The sequence below is a fragment of the Rattus rattus genome, chromosome 18 (genome assembly GCF_011064425.1).
Source record: "Rattus rattus isolate New Zealand chromosome 18, Rrattus_CSIRO_v1, whole genome shotgun sequence".
NCBI lineage: Eukaryota > Metazoa > Chordata > Mammalia > Rodentia > Muridae > Rattus > Rattus rattus.
Window position 1 is genome coordinate 41258953 of NC_046171.1, and position 16493 is coordinate 41275445.

A 16493-nucleotide genomic window follows, 5' to 3' on the forward strand; every position below is an offset into this window, starting at 1 on the left:
CACCCTGTCTTACTCCTGGTAACAATTTGTCTTAGAGTTTCCATTGCCGTGAAGAGACACTGTGACCAAAGTAACTCTTACATTGGGAGAACATTGTATTGGGCCTGGCTTACAGATTCTGAGGTTCAGTCCTTTATCATCATTGTGGGGAAGCTTGGCAGCATCCAGGCAGGCATGGTGCTGGAGGAGCTAAGAGTTTGACATCTTGTTCCGAAGACAAACAGGAGAAGACTACATCCTCAGGCAGCTAGAAGGAGGCTCTCAAAGTCCATCCCCACAGTGAGACACTCCCTTCAATAAGGCCACACTTCCTAATAGTGCTACTCTCTGGGCTAAGCAAATTCAAACCACCACACTCCACTCTCTGGTCCCCATGGGATTGTTCAAACAGATGAGCCTCTGGGGGCCATTTCTTGCCATAGCATAACGAGAAGTACATTTGGTCCAACGTCAAAAGTCTCATAGTCTGCAACGGTCTCAACAGTGTTAAAAGTCCAAAGTTCCTTCTGAGAGTCATGCAATGTCTTAACTGTAATCCCCTAAGAAATCAAAATTAAAAAGCAGATCCTATACCTCCAACATCATAGGCTACTCCTTACCACTCCAAAACTTCATGGTGAGGAAAAACAAAAACCAGCTAGGAAAACTCCAAACCCAGCATCTATATGTCTGATGTGTCTCCAACTCCTTTTATCTTTACCTTCTGTCATTGGTAGATCTGGCATTCAGCAGCAACAAACTTTGTCCTCTTGGGCTGGTCCCACTCCCTGTTAGCAGCTTTCCTCTGCAAGTATCCCAACATCTCTTAAGGTCTTGGGGTCTCCAAGGCAACTTCAACTTTACAGCTTCTTGTTTCAGTGTCTGGGATCCACGCATGATCTTCTGCTCTTCCAAAGGACTTGGGTCACTTCTCCATCTTTGTGCGTTGTAGCACTCCAGACTCTGGTTGACTCCACTCCACTGCCACTGCTGTTCTTGGTGGTCATCCCAGGGTGCTGACATCTTCAGAATACTGGGATCTTCCCCTGAAACTTAGGCTTCACCAATAATCTTTCATAGGCTCTCTTCATGGTGCTAAGCCTCAACTTCTTTGCATGACCCCCTTCAATCCTGGGCCGTCAACTGCAACTGAGGCTACACTTTCACCAGTAGCCTTCCCTAGCCTCTCACCGTTCCAAGCCTCAGCTGCCTCCATGACCCTTTTATGCCTTTAAGAACCAGTACCACCTGGGTGACTTTTACAGATTACCAAGTCTAGCTACCAGAGAGAGAGATATCTTTGGAACATAGCTTCTTTGTGCTCTCAGAAAACACTTCCCAGAAGATTTCACCTCTGTGGTTCTTAATCACTGCTAATTTCTTAGCTTCAGCTAACTAGCATCAATTGTCCAAGTAGTCCCTTCTCCTATTGACACTAAAGCCAGAGTCACATGGCTGAAGTTGCTGAGTTCTGTTGCTTGCTGGAGCTGGAACACGGCCCCATTGTTATTACATTATCATTAGCTTCCTGTTTTCCAACTCCTTCACCACCTAAGCTTGGAACTTGCTCTGTAGATTGAGCTTGAATTCTGAGATCTGCGTGGCTCTGTCTCCTGAACGCTGGGATAAAAGTGTGTACCACCTAGACTTCAGCTTCTCTTCACCTAGAACTTGCTCTGTCTTAGGTTGTCCTTGAACTCAGAGATCTGCTTGCTTTGTCTCCTGGGATTAAAGATGTGTTCCACCAAGCTTGGGCCTAAGCTTTTCATGGCCACTATTTCTCAAGATCCACATCAAAATCCAGTGTCATCCTATGTCAGGATCTGAATCAAAAATCTTTATCTTCAAGCCTCAAGATCTGGATCATAGGTGTGCCCTCTGTTTCTGGACTGTAGTTCATTCCAGATTCAAAATCAAAATGAAAACAATAAGCAGGCAACAGTGTGTACCATAATATATAACTGTTGCTTGTTCAACTGCAAACACAAACAATAAACTTAGCTGGGTGGGATCCTGCCCCCGAGGTCACCACTCCCTTATTCTGTTTATCGCCTTGACCACAGGATTCCGTTCCATTGCACTTTCTGGTGCTTTTTTAAATACTCGAACCATGCATTTTGTATTTTTTCATTTCAGCTTACTATGCTTGATCAAATCGCACTTCATGAGAGTTAACCAGAGGACAAAGTTTATGCTGGGCGCTTCTGAGACTTCCTTTGTCAATGCAATTATTGTTGAGTCTCTTTACCTTAGTCTCAGACAGACTCTTCAGGTAAAGGCAAAAGTCAGCCTCATTGTTCACAAACCATCCTAAGACTATCTCTGGAGTTCAAATCATTCTCCCCATCAATGTCTTCCATATTCCTACTAGGACGGCTCACTAAGTCCCATGTGACTTTAATTTTTTTCAATGCCTCCTTTTAACGATGGTTCTAAAATACTTTAACCTCCCATCTAGCCTATCACCAGAGGTAGTGGAAAAGAAAGGCTATGGGGGAAGTGAACCTGTTTGGAGCAAATCCTAACTGCATTGTTAGGAAATCCACAATTCAGTTTACAGGTCAGCAGCAGCAGCTCCATCCACTCGAGAATACTTCACAAATACACCAGCAGTCAAGTTTGGTAGAGTCAGTACAGCAAACAGCTATAGAATCAGTAGCAGGGGCAAGACCTAGCAGAGACAGCAAGGCCTCAGCTGAATTGGTAAGAGTCAACAGGAGGTATCAGGGACACCAGGGACACCAAGAGAAATTCTTGGCTGTGCCTCTCAGCAAAGACTCAAGACCAAGAAGTGTTGCACAGCTAGCTCTACAAGTAAGCCCTTTTCACAGTCTGCTGAGTCCTATCCAAACATCACGTGTCCTCCATGGGTCTGGCCTCACCATGTGTCTTGCCTCAGCATGAGAGTCTGACTTAGCAAGACTCCACATGAGTCTGTATAAGTTGGCATCACTCTGCCAGATAGCCTAAGTCCGCAGAAGTGGTAAGAAATCCCAGCACATCACCAGAAGTTTTTTGGTGTGTTTCTCTCTATGCAGTCACAACAAATGAAGCTCAAACTATGCAATATAAGGTGGACTAATTCATCTGTGTTATTAGCAAAGAATCCCTCATCACACATCCGTCCACGTGCTCGCTTTAGGAGAACGTCTTTTCACTTGTGTCTGCTTCAGCAAAAACATTTCTTCATGAGTCTGCCTTAGCCTTTTACCCGTGTCCTCTTCAGGAAAACACTCCTTCAGGTGTTTGCCCCAGCAAAACACCATCCAACAGAACTGACTCTCCAAAGAATCTTTAACTTTTAAATTCAGTTCCATTTAAAGCATTCAATGGCTTTCCAAATCCAAAGTCCCAAAAGCCATTCTTATAAAGGACAACATTTAATTGAGGGCTGGCTCACAGGTTCTGAGGTTCGGTCTATTGCCATCATGGTGGGAAGAATGGGAGCATCCAGGCAGACATGGAGCTGGAGAAGTTGCTGAGAGTTCTTGTTCCAAAGGCAAACGGGAGAAGACTGCATCTTCAGGCAGCTAGGATGAGGGTCTGGAAGCCGACGCCCATAGTGACACGACTCACCTACTATTCCAACAAGGCCACATCTACTCTAAGACCATACCTCCTAATAGTGCCACTTCCTGGACCAAGCATATTCAAACCACCCCCTCCCTCTTTATTGGTCATGTCTTGTATCCTTGGTAATCCTCTAAAGCCTACATCCTATGGTTGCTAGGACTGTCACCTTAGCAACCAAGAGTGCCAGGGTCCAAGAAAATAAACCAATGGACAGAAATGTGGAGGGCATGTGTGCCCCCCAGGTTTGGCATAAGAACATCTCTCCTCACCCCATCTCTCTCACCCCACTGAGAGTTATTTTGACTAATGACTCTGGGGCCTCCTTGCCTACAGGCTTTCTCCTTCCCTTCTCTGAGCACCTACCTGCTCCTTCTGGCGAAGCTTCTGCCTGGCGTGCTGCAGGACATGCTCATAACACATGGAGTAGGTCTCAAAGTTGCTACGTTCTCGTGCCATCACATCGCAGCCCAGCGAGAGGAGGCAGGCTTCAAGGTGCTCCCTCTGGAAAGTGATCTGAAGGGGGAATGGCGTGTCTCTCAGCAGCTCCACCAGGGGCCTCTGACCAGCCATGTTGTCCCCACAGCTCCATCCAGGCCTCAGGCCAGCTACGTTAAGCAAGGCCTCATAGATGCACTTTCGTTTCCCCTCAACGCCAAGCCCTTAATTAGCAACACCTCTCTCAGTTCTGCTCTCAGTCTTTGCAGAGCCGGGTTCAAGAGAAGAAATGGTGTCTCCACCATTACTGGTTAGAAGCCAGAGCAACAAACTATTAGAGTGCTAGATGTAGTTCTGCTTTCAAAGAAGATGAACAAGATGGCTGGGTTTGGGTTAGGTCCAGAAACTTCTCTGAGTTCTGTGGTGAAGTATGGAGACGAAGCAAGAGCAGCTTCCCAGTCAGAGTTCACAGTATGATTCCCACTTCCTACTTTAGGACCCTCAGATGCCTGAACAGTACACTTCACCTTGTCCATCCAAATTCCACCTGGCCCTCTCCCTACATGGCTACCTCTTGGTCTCTGCCACAGCAGGGGTATTCATATCACGGGTGAGGTCTATGCTAACTCTGGGGAACACAGTCGAGGGCCGAGTCACGCGTAGATCAGCGGTTCTCAACCAGAGGATTGCCACCCTTTCAACAGGGGTTACCTAAGCCCGTCGGAATGCACAGATATTTATATTCTGATTCATAACAGTAGCAACATTACAGTCGTGGAGTAGCAACAAAAACAATTTCATAGTGTGTGTGGGGTCACCAATACACTAGGGGCGGTGTTAAAGGGTCGTAGCATTAGGACAGTGCTCTGATCTACTGGAACCGTTGACCCAGATGGAAGTCTAGGGTTCTGAGTAGGCATGTCCCTATGTCCCAGGGGAAAGGGCAGGCCAAGTGAAGGTGCTTTCTGAAGCGTGGGGCATCTTGCTGTTCTAAAGTGTGGATCTCTTCCCTTCACACTTCCTGTAGACTACCTCTTTGAAGAGGTAGCCATGAAGGGACAGGAAAGAGTCCCCTCACAGCGGCTTAGACTCAGGCTCTGGAGAGAACTGAGAGCCATTCTGGGAAAGGCAGGACCTGGGAGTCTGCCCTAGCTCTGTCCCACTGCTCCCCACCCCCAATTGAAAGTAACTCTTAAGAGGACAGGAATTCCATGGTTTACACATCTAGGTGACAGTCCAGCACTGAAGGAAGTCGTGGCGGGGTGCTGAGCAGGGACTCAAAGCAGAACACACGGAGGAGCAAAACTTGGTGCCGTGAGCTCTGGCCCCACTCTTTTGAGAACCCGTGTTTAGTTATCATTTTTATACAGCCCAGGATCACATGCCTAGGGCCGGTACTGCCCGCAGGCCAAAGTAATGGAGGTAATGCCTCACTGGAGGGTCTCTCTTCCCAGGTGGTTCTAGTTTGTGTCAAGTTGGCAGTGAATGCCAGCCAGCATTTTGTCTGAGCGAGTACAGGTGTGTACCCCCTCACCTCCCGCGCCCCATGTCATTATCAGTGCCACATGTGTATCTGAGGTCTTGGGGGATCGAGCCCAAGCTGCAACCTGCCATCTTACGTGAGCTTTCCCTGTGACAGTTTCAGGAGAAACCCAGATAGCTCCCTACGTGCAGTCTGCTCGCTGCAGAAACCAGGGTATTCTTGGGACCTGCCATGGTCCCCTGGCTCTGATCTGCTTGTCCGAGGCTCAAGACACTGTCCAGTCAGTATGACGTCATTGCTAAATTGACCTTCAGAGAAAACCCACAGTGGACTTTGTGAATTGCCTAGGAGTCATTGATGAAGTCGATCTTGATGGCGTCATTCTGAAGTGAGGGAAACTAGGATGGGAACCTTAGGCAGAGGAAGCAGGTCCCTGGGACTGTCCCCGTGGAGAAGTCAATCTTGCCCCAGTTACTCTGTCTTTTCTGACTGGCTCTCTTGAGGTGATCAACTTTCCTGTGCTATGCCCCTCCTCCATCTTCCTGCTGTGCCACAACAGCTGGTTGCTGGGTTTGGGTTAGGTCCAGAAACTTCTCTGAGTTCTGTGGTGAAGTATGGAGACAAAGCAAGAGCAGCTTCCCAGTCAGAGTTCACAGTATGATATCTTGGTTGCTGTGCTGAGCAACCAAGGCAGCTGATGTGAACCCCTGAAACCACGAGCTAAAAGAAAACTACCCCCCCCCCCTTCAAGTTACGCTGGGAATTGGGTCACTGTGGAGACACGAAAACACAATGAAGTCATCTGTGAAGTTTAGGTGGACATCTTAGTGTGCTTCCGAGTAGGAGAAAAATGAAATCGGCTTCAAGTGGCTTATCAGGGAGATGAATTAAATCTACCTGGTTCATCTACAGTAACACTGTACTTCAGAAGTGATACTAACAACTGTGTCTAATAAAGATATCACACATATCCATCTCTATATGATTCTATATCACCTCTATCTACCTCTATCTACACACACACTCACACACACAAACACACTCACACACACACACACACACTCACACACACACACACACACACACACACACACTCACACACACACACTCACACACACACACACACTCACACACTGTCTCACACACTCACACTCTGTCTCACACTCTCTCTCTCACTCACACTCACACACACACTCACACTCACACACACCCCCACACACACCCTAAGAAAAGATACTGTCATTTTATTTTATGTATTATGTCTTGGCTGTATGTACATATATCACTTGTGTGCCTGGTGCCCACAAAGACCAGAAGAAGGTGCTGATCCCCTGGAACTGAGTTGCAGGTAGGAGGCTGTGAGCTACCATGAGGATGCTGGGAATCAAACCCAGGTCTTTTGGAAGAGAAGTCAGGCCTCTTAACTTCTGAGCCATGTCTTCAGCCTCAGGTAGATATTTATAATATATGATAAAAAAAAACCCCACCATTTAAAATGGGTCATAAAGGAAGGGGCCCATAAAACTGGCACAATGGGGAGAGGTGCTTGTGGACAAGCCCGGTGACTTGAATTTGACCCCACAATTCACACTGCAAAAGGAGAGAACCAACTCCCACAAGGTGTCTTCTGACCTCTACATGACCTCTATACATGTGTGCACGCGGACACACACACACACACACACACACACAAATAAATAAATAATTAATTAATGTAAAAATGACATATAATAAATAATGTGGAAATGTCATACAAGATAATGTTACTTTATAAATCACGCGAATGGAAAGCGGTCAGTAAAGTTTAAAAAAGAAATGTTACTAAATTAATAAGGGAGATTACTAATGACTGGTAAAATTTTGAGCGTGTGTTCTAAAGGATCGAACTTCTATTTTCTTTTTTAGATTTTATTCTTATTTCCATGAGAATGAGTAGCTTCTTTGTATGCATGCATGTGCCCTACTTGTGTGCCTGGTGCCTGCAGAGGCCAAGAGAGAGTGCTAGGTCCCCTGGAACTAGAGTTACAGATGATCGTAATCCACCAAATAGGTGCTGGGAATTGAACCTGGGTCCTATGGAAAAAGAAGCCGTTAACCGCTGAGCCATTTCACCAGCCCGTGGTTCTGTTTTCTAATATAACGCGATCGCAGTTTGTACATGTAATCGAGACAAATTTTACATTGAGGATGCATACTAAAAGTTAGGTTTTCAAAAAGTCGTCGACTGTGTCAGCTTGGCAGGATGCAATGGAGACTGCTCCATGGAATCTGAGGTCAATTTCTGCTTGTGTGAGAGGGAACCAGTCACAGGCAGGCAAAAGACCGGAGTCCTACGATTCATTCTCCAGGGTCCCCCTTACATAAGGGCCCCTCGGTGGGTGGGGTAAGGCAGGTCATCCTGCTCCTGCCTCCCTCTGAACCTTTGGATCGATGAGCACCGGGAAGCTATTGGCGCGGTGCCAAGGATGCCGAAGCTCTCTTCGCTTGGAAAGGGGTTAGTAGTAGCAAAGGGAACTTTCTGGTTTGACTCTGTTGAAAGCCGTGAGAAGTCATAGCCAGGGTGGTTAGTGAGGGTGCGGTCAGTGACTTCACCTCAGGCCTTGCTGGAAGCCCTCCCCGCAGTGACTCATCCCTTACTGGACAGGCAATCTTTCCTGGAGTAAGCACAAGTCAAGGCCTCCATCAACTAATTCTATAGCAATCACCTCTCACATTACGGTCCTGCCTCCAGAGCCCCTGAAGACGTGGCAGAAGGTAATTGCCCTGGCCCTCTGCGGTAGGCTCCCTCACCAGCAGGGTCCCCCCCCCACCCCACGCAGCAGGAGTAAGAAGCCCCTGGAGGATTTGAACGAAACCATGGAGGTGGGAGGTTGCCAGAACTCTGCCCTTAAGCCCTTCCCCAAGGGAGCTAGAGAAGTTTCTCTGCTTCCTTCTCCCAGGAGGCTCCATGGAAGAAACAGCAGTTGGACAGAAAGAGCCTCTCCGGAAGCTCTCAGCTCAAGCAAGGTGCTCTGTGAGGGTCTGAGACAGGGGCCAAGGAAGAGATTCTCTCTCAGTAGCAGGGGCGCGTCTGAGATGGGCCCCCATGATAGGTGCTGTGGCTGGCAGGTGAGGAAGAGGCTTCAGCTCTCCTTTATACACTGCCCTCAGCCTTCCTGAGCATACGAAGCCTCTCGTACAGCAGAGGCTGGACCCCGGGGTTCCTGCCAGCACTCCCATAGACTCTTACCCGCAACCGCTACTTTTCCTGGTCACTGAAAAGGTTCCTCCTGCCCGTATAAAGAGTTAGCTCGACCAGGTTTCACCCTCCCACTTTCCCCACACTGGCCCAGAGTTTCCCAGTAAGCACCACTACCTTGCTGACTGCCTCCCTGGCAGCCTTTACACCTGAGCCTGACTATGCTGACGCTGACGGTGTTGGCTGGGGGAACAGTAGATTGCTCTGTGCACTGATCGTTCAAGAGAGCCAGTCTTGGGTGAGGCTTGGCGGGTGCTAAGCCACGTTGTATTAACGTGTCCCATGGCTTTATAGGCGTGTGCCACCACACCAACACTGTTTAGTATCAGGCATAAAGTATTTTTGGAGGTTTCTAAAACACCACGTCTGTGGGTGCTCTCCTATGGACTCTGAGACTGACTCCCAAGGGCTGCACACGGGGACACTCAGCACCTAGTCCTAACCCCTGCTTCAGTGCCCCCTCCCACCACCCACCCCCGCTCCGCCATGACTTCCTTCCCCTGGCTGTCTTCATGTTGCCAGCTCCTCCTTGTGCTTCAAGATGGGGCTCCAACAACACTTCTGTCAGGCCTTCATGTGCCCTCTCCCAATAAATAAATAAATAAATAAATAAATAAATAAATAAAATAAGTAAATAAATAAATAAAAATAAATAAGTAAATAAATAAATATAAATAAATAAGTAAATAAATAAGTAAAAATAAATAAATAAATAAATGTACTATTTTTTAAAGAATCTTTTTAATAAATTCCAGCTCTGTCTCAAGGGGAAAAATATTAACACCGGTTATGGATGGAAGCTGGTTTTCTGGGAAGAGACTAGACACCAACACGAGTTTTTAAAGAAAAATTGCCAGAGTGACCTGATTTTCTCAGGAAATCGAGCAGACAGTATCCCTGGCTTTCAGCAGGATGCCTGGGAAGGGGGCTGGAAGAACATAGCCGCGTGACAGAATAGCTGTGCTCCTGGCCCATGTCTGAGACAGCTGCACAGCCTGGGAGGTCTAGTGTGGGCAGCTTGGGGACTTGGGACCTGTCCTGACTTCACAGCTACTAACGACTTAAATAAGGATGCTTAGACCCCAGAGAATCAAGAGGCCAAAGAATGGGCCAACGTCACCAAGAAGAAGACATGGTGGGGGCATGCAGTGTCCGAGGACAACATGCGAGCTTCAGGGCACAGCTCACTGTGTCAGTGTGATGGCTGCCCAACCCAGTACACTTCCAGGCAGTGATCCACGAGAACATCGGGGCCAAGGTCACTGTGAGCTGAGCATGCAACCTAGGATTTAGAGGAGACCGGCCAGGACCGCAAGTGCGTGCCTCCTGGGCAGCGGAAAGGAGCGGTGGTGTCTTGTGAGGGGAGAGCTGGCAGGCTGAGGGCCCCAAGTCACTGCCCAACCCACCGTGCCTGGAATAAGGCGAAAAGAGACTCGGGAAAGTCTGCTTCCCAGCCTGCGTGTTCTGGTGTGGGGGCCGCGCCTTCGGAGGAGGGTCCTGAGAGATGTGCAGCCCAGCACCCCACAGGGCATGCGCGTAGATTTGTCTTCCTGATCAAGCCCTCGGCTGAACCGTGAAGAGACTCCATCCGCCACAGCAATGGCTCTAATGGCACTGGGATATGGGAAGCCTCAATCTGTGGGTCTCTGAGGACAGAGGAGCTATGGTGAAGATCCTATCTCACAGGGAAGACCAAATACAACTTAGTGACAGCTGAGCAAACACAAGCTGCGTGGGGTCAGGGCACTCTGGTTGTGAGCGAGCTCTTGGTTCCGGCAGGTGACTAGAGGTTGGTGGTGTGCCAGGAGCCGAGTGTCACCAACGTCTCCAAGCATTTCCTGAGTTGCAGATACCTGGTAGAGATTTGCCCTGCCTTCAAATCCTACATTCCCTTTCTACAAGATGTAATCCTTAGCTGGGTGTGATGACACATGCCCGTGACCTAGCAGCTGGAAGTGGAAGCAGGAAGATGGTGAGTTAGAGGCCTGAAAGTGAAAACAACTTTCTGTCTGCTGCCAAAAATCAAAGACCCTCACCCTGAGTGGTGGGCTGAGCACCAGGGCACATGCTTGGTGTGTGTGTGTGTGTGTGTGTGTGTGTGCATGTGTATATATATGTGTGTATATATGTATGTGTACGTGTATATATATGTTTGTGTGTGTGCATGTGCATATGTATATCTATGAGTGTATTTTATATATGTGTATATATATATATATGAGCAGGAGTTCATACATACCTATATATGTGTGTACATGTATATATATATGTGTGTGTATATATATGTGTGTGTGCATGTGTATATATATGTGTGTGAACACGTGTGTATATACATGTGTGTGTGCATTGTGTATATATGTGTGTGTGTTTGTGTGTATGTGTGTATATATGTATATATATATGTGCGTGTGTGTATGTGTGCATGTGTGTATGTATATCTATGGTGTATATGTATATATGTGTGTGTGTATATATATATATATGAGGAGGAGTTCATACATACCTATATATGTGTATACATGTATATATATATGTGTGTATATATATGTGTGTGTGCATGTGTGTATATATATATGTGTGTGTGCGTGTGTGCGTGTGTGCGTGTGTGCATGTATATATATATACTTGTGTGTGTATATGTATATATTATATCCTGTGTGTGTATGTGTGTGTGTTTGTGTGTATGTGTGTGTGTATACATGTGTATATATATATGTGCATGCGTGTATGTGTGCATGTGTGTATGTATATCTATGTGTGTATATGTATATATGTGTGTATATATATATATGAGCAGGAGTTCATACATAGCTATATATATGCGTGTACATGTATATGTGTGTGTGTATGTGTGTGTGTATATGTATATACTATATCCTGTGTGTGTATGTGTGTGTATGTGTGTGTACGTGTGTATATATATATATATATGTGCGTGTGTGTATGTGTGCATGTGTGTATGTATATCTATGTGTGTTTATGTATATATGTGTATATATATATGAGCAGGAGTTCATACATAGCTATATATATATGTGTACATGTACATATGTGTGTGTATATATTCATACCTATATATGTGTGTATATATATTGATATATGTACACATATATGTATATATATCATAAAACTTATTCTTTTAATTGTCATCAAATACAGAACAGTGGCAGCATCGTGACCACATGACAAATCTCTTTTCATCTCACAAAATAAAACCAGTACCTACTGAATACCATTTGTCCCCTCTGTCCCTGGCCCCTGGAAGCCACCGTCCTACCTTTTTTCTCTGAGCGTCTGACTCTTCAGGGCACCTGACAAACGTCGACTTAAGAATGCTTTCACTCACTACACCCTGCAGCTGTCCTCGAGGTTCATCGGGTGGCAACACCTGTCAGGATGCCCTCCCTTTTTGTTGTTAAGGATTAATATGCTATTTTTATGTGTACATATGTGTGCGTTCCTGCACAGCTTCCTGTACAGCACGTGAAAGCAACTGCATTTGTAAGCTGCCCAGTGCGGGTGCTGGGAACTGATCCTGGGTCCTCTGGAAGAGCAGCAAGCACTGTCAATCAATTCCTGAGCCATCTCGCCAGCCTTGCAAAGCCAGCCACAGTGTGTTTCGATTTAAACCCCTCTGCCCCTGGGAGAGGGGGCCTCCCGGCAGCACACAGGATGATGCTTCGGTGTGACTGAGGGCAGAGTGAGCAGATGCTTATGTCTGAGTCTGGAGGAAACAGATCTCCAACCATGAGAATCCTCTACCTCATAATGAAGGGTTCGAGCGTTTAATGTAACAACTGTGGGAACATTTCCAAAAGCTTAAGAAAAATATAAACCTGAAGAAAACAATATCCACCCTAAATTGAGCACATTTTTCCAATACATTTTTTTTTAAGTTTTAAATTTCATTTATTCATTTACTAAGTTTTTGGAACAGAGTCTTGCTATGTAGCCTAGCTGGTTTGGAATTCTTGTTTCCTTTCCTCTAACTAGCTAACCAACTAAGTAACTTAGTAAGTAGGAAGTAAGGGAGTAACTAGTATGTGTAAGTTTGTATATGGAGGTCAGAAAGCAACCTGCTGGAGTCTGTTTTCTCTCTCCACTGTGTGGGTTCTGGGGATCAAACTCGGGTCACCAGTCTTGGCCGCAAGCCCCTTTACTTACTCAGCCATCTCACTGGTCCCTGGGGTAGAACTCCTTTTCCTCCCTTCCAGTGTGTGTGTGTGTGTGTGTGTGTGTGTGTGTGTGTGTGTGTGTGTGTGTGTGTGTGTGTGTTTGCATATACATGTGATCATGCCATGATGATTGTATGTGGGTCGGATATAGCAACATTCATGAGTTGGTTTTCCACTGCCACCATGGGTCCCACGGATAGAACTCAGGTCATCCGTGCTTGCTTACAAGCCCCTTTACTCACTGATCCATCTTACTGGCCCCCTGGCCTGGAACTTTTAGCCTACCAGCCTCAGCCTCCGGAGTGCTAGGATTACAGGTGAGTACCACCATTCCTAGCAGGACAGAGTTTCTTTTTCTTTTTGTAATAGTTGAATGGAGATGATTGTATGTCAAGCACTTATTAATGATCCTGAGACCGGTGTCCACACACGTGTTTGCTTTCTCAAACCGCCTTTCACACATAAGAATCAATCGAAATGGACTCTTTGAATTTTAGCAATTGCCTCCTGCCAAGGGTAAATACTGTTAACCATTACATTTCAGGGCATTAAGGTTTTAGGGAGTTCCGATATCTTTTCTGAGGTACACAAACATAAAATTATTGGTGCCATTTTTGAGGCACCAATATCACTAAATATTGAGGAGGAGATGGGGGGTGGACGAAATGTTATCTTTTGGTGCTATTGGCCTATTTATTGGCTTTCCCTCTCAAACTGAAGACTTTAAAAATATTTCCTAGTTAGAAGTATCATAGGCCTTTTTGGTTTTTCTCTCTTTAACTTTTTAACACTAGCAAATCAATAACAGGAAATATGGCTTAAAAGAATCAACTCATTCAAAAGTTCCAAGTTTGTCTTTAAACATTCGACCAAATTTTTTGATTAGTGTGATGGTTTGCATATGCTTGGCTCAGGGAGTGGCACTATTAGAAGGTGTGGCCTTGTTGGAGGAAATGTGTCACTGTGGGCATGGGCTTTGAGACCCTCTTTCTAGCCAGGTAGGAACCAGTCATCTCCTGCTTGCCTTTGAAATAAGATATCACAATTTCAACTACTCCAGGACCATGCTTTCTGCTTTGATGATAATGGATTGAACCACTGAACCTGTAAAGCAAGCCCCAATTAAATGCTGTCCTTTATAAAACTCATGTTGGTCACAGTGTCTGTTCATAGCAATGAGACCCTAACTAAGACCATTAGCCAATGTCCATTTCCTGATGAATCCAAAGTAGACAGACATTGGGCGTTTTCATACCAGAATGGTAGTGCACGGTGGGTTCAGCGGCACGAGTCCTGTCCTTAGGGAGGGTAAGAGAGTACCAGGGAGTGTTAAATGGCGGCCATCCTCCCTGGGTTTCTGTTCAAAGGGAAGCACAGCCATTCATTTTGAATGCATACCTCAAGTCCATTGTCTTGGGAATTCTCCATTAGCCTCTGTACAAATCTCTCAACTATCTGGGGTCTCACAACTGAAAAGTTTTCTCTCATGACTGGGTGTTTCCAAAGATCTAGAAAAAAAAAAAAAAAACAGATCAGTGAGACATCACAAAACACAGAATGCCACCAAGGGCGAGACTGCGGCTCTCAAAGGACGCACAGTGAGTCTTCCACTGTGAAGCTTCCGTGAGGAAGGGGAGGGGCAGAACCCTCTGGAACAGGGAGGAGGGGAGATCTCCAGCAAGGTTCTTAACAAGACTTTGGGGATGCCCTCCTGAAAACCAGTGAGTAACAAATACTGTTACTGCAGGAAAACCCTGAAGGGAACGTCACGCTGCCCTTAACCTTTCCCGGTGTCTATCTTCGTTAACATCCTGTATCTGTGATCATTCCAGTCTAACATGGCCATCAGAACTAAGCAAAGAACATCATGGCTGATGCCTAGGAGATGAGGAACACACGAGGTGACTCAGAGCACTGTGGTAGAAGCTACAGGAAACATAACTGCCCTCCATTTGGGATCATTATCAATTACGGCGTCCCTTCCAACGGAGCAGTATCCAACTATTCACAGGAAGAAACTCTTCCAAAATCGATGGAAAAGTTTGACGATGTGGAGGTTCAAATATGCTTGGCCTGTGGCAAGTGCGGCTGTTAGGAGATGTGGCTTTGTGGAGGAAGCGTGTCACTGTGGGGGTGGGCTTTGAGGTTCTATGCTTGAGCTCCACCCAGGGCAGAAGAGAGAAAGAGCCTCCTCCTGGCTGCCTACAGAGGAGTCTTATTCCGGTTGCCTTCAGATCAAGACGTAGAACCCTCAGTTCCTTCTCCAGCACCATGCCTGCCTGCACGCTGCCATGTTTCTCGCTGTGATGATAATGGTCTGAACCTCTGAACCTGTAAGCCAGCCCCAATTAAAGGTTGTTCTTATAAGACTTGCCTTGGTCATGGTGTCTCTTCACAGCAAGGGAAACCCTAATTAACACAAACGGTATTGATCAAATGCCAACCATGGTAAGTTACTATGTGGGAGTGGCAGGGTATAGAACCGTGAGTACAAAAAAGGAGTCAACTCGCAGCTCGAGGAATTCTCCCTCTTTCTGTTCTGTCCTCATTTCCCCCTTCCCTGGGCTGCTCACCACAGCACAGCCTCCCATTTGCCTCCTGATTCTCTTCTCACCACCTAGCACCTTGTTTCTTTGCACTTTTCATGGCAAAATTCCCAGAAAGCATCTCTGAAACCCACTCTCCTGGCTTTCATTTCCACAAGTTTGGGGAAACTGGTTTTATTCTAAATACCCACAACTTCCTCCAAAGCCAGTGGCCCGCCTGCCTCATAACCTCCCCTGCTGGGGACGGTTCAGCCCTGCCTCCCTCTCAGCTGACTGGGCCCTAGCTTTCCTCACGGCCAGCTCTTCTCCTCACACTCCCTGTACCCCAGACCTCAGCTTCTGCCCAGGAACTCACTTCTGTGCATTTGTACGTTTACTTTACTGTCTCATCCTCTCTCTCTTTTTTTTTTTTTTTTTTTTCGGGGCTGGGGACCGAACTCAGGACCTTGTGCCTCCTAGGCAAGCGCTCTACCACTGAGCCAAATCCCCAACCCCGACTGTCTCATCCTCTCACACATGATTTATAGCAATAATAAAAACAATCTCAAGTTTAAATGAGTATCTTTTCTATTTTAAAGGTCACTTAAAACTCAATTTATGCAGAATGATGTCAGTGTCCCCTCCCTAAGTGGTCCTATCTATAGCTTTTCCCATGTCAAAGATAGACCATTCATCTTGCCAATTACCTAAAGCCCTTGGGGTCACGTTGATTGTGCTTTTTCTCACGTTCCACGTTATATCTGATCTATCACTGCGACCACGTACATTTCTCTGCTTCCAATTTCAGCCGGGAGGGGCCGGAGAGATGGTGCTAGCCATCAAGTGCTTGCCTTGCAAGCAGAGGACCCGAGTTCAGTACTCAGAGGACACCTATGAAAGTCGGTTGGGTGTGGTGACAGAGGTGTAAGCCCGTTACTGGGGAGACCAAGACAAGCAGAGCCCCCCTGGGCTCACTGGCCAGTGAGCTTACCTGGTTGGTGAGGGACCCTATTTCAACAAACAGGTGGATGATTTCTGGAGAACAACACTTGAGGTTGTCCCCCTGGCCTCCACATGCGTGTGTA

At 46.5% G+C, this 16493-nt stretch overlaps 1 protein-coding gene across 1 annotated transcript in view; it reads right to left on the bottom strand.

The window, feature by feature from the left end:
* LOC116886977 overlaps window positions 1–16493 on the bottom strand; it is a 160073-nt gene that overhangs the window by 18360 nt on the left and 125220 nt on the right. The window contains exons 37-38 of the mRNA XM_032888467.1: window positions 14282–14391; window positions 3916–4065 (exon numbers count right to left, since the gene is read on the bottom strand). Of these exons, the coding sequence (XP_032744358.1) occupies window positions 3916–4065; window positions 14282–14391 (260 nt within the window). The remainder of the gene's footprint in view (window positions 1–3915; window positions 4066–14281; window positions 14392–16493) is intronic.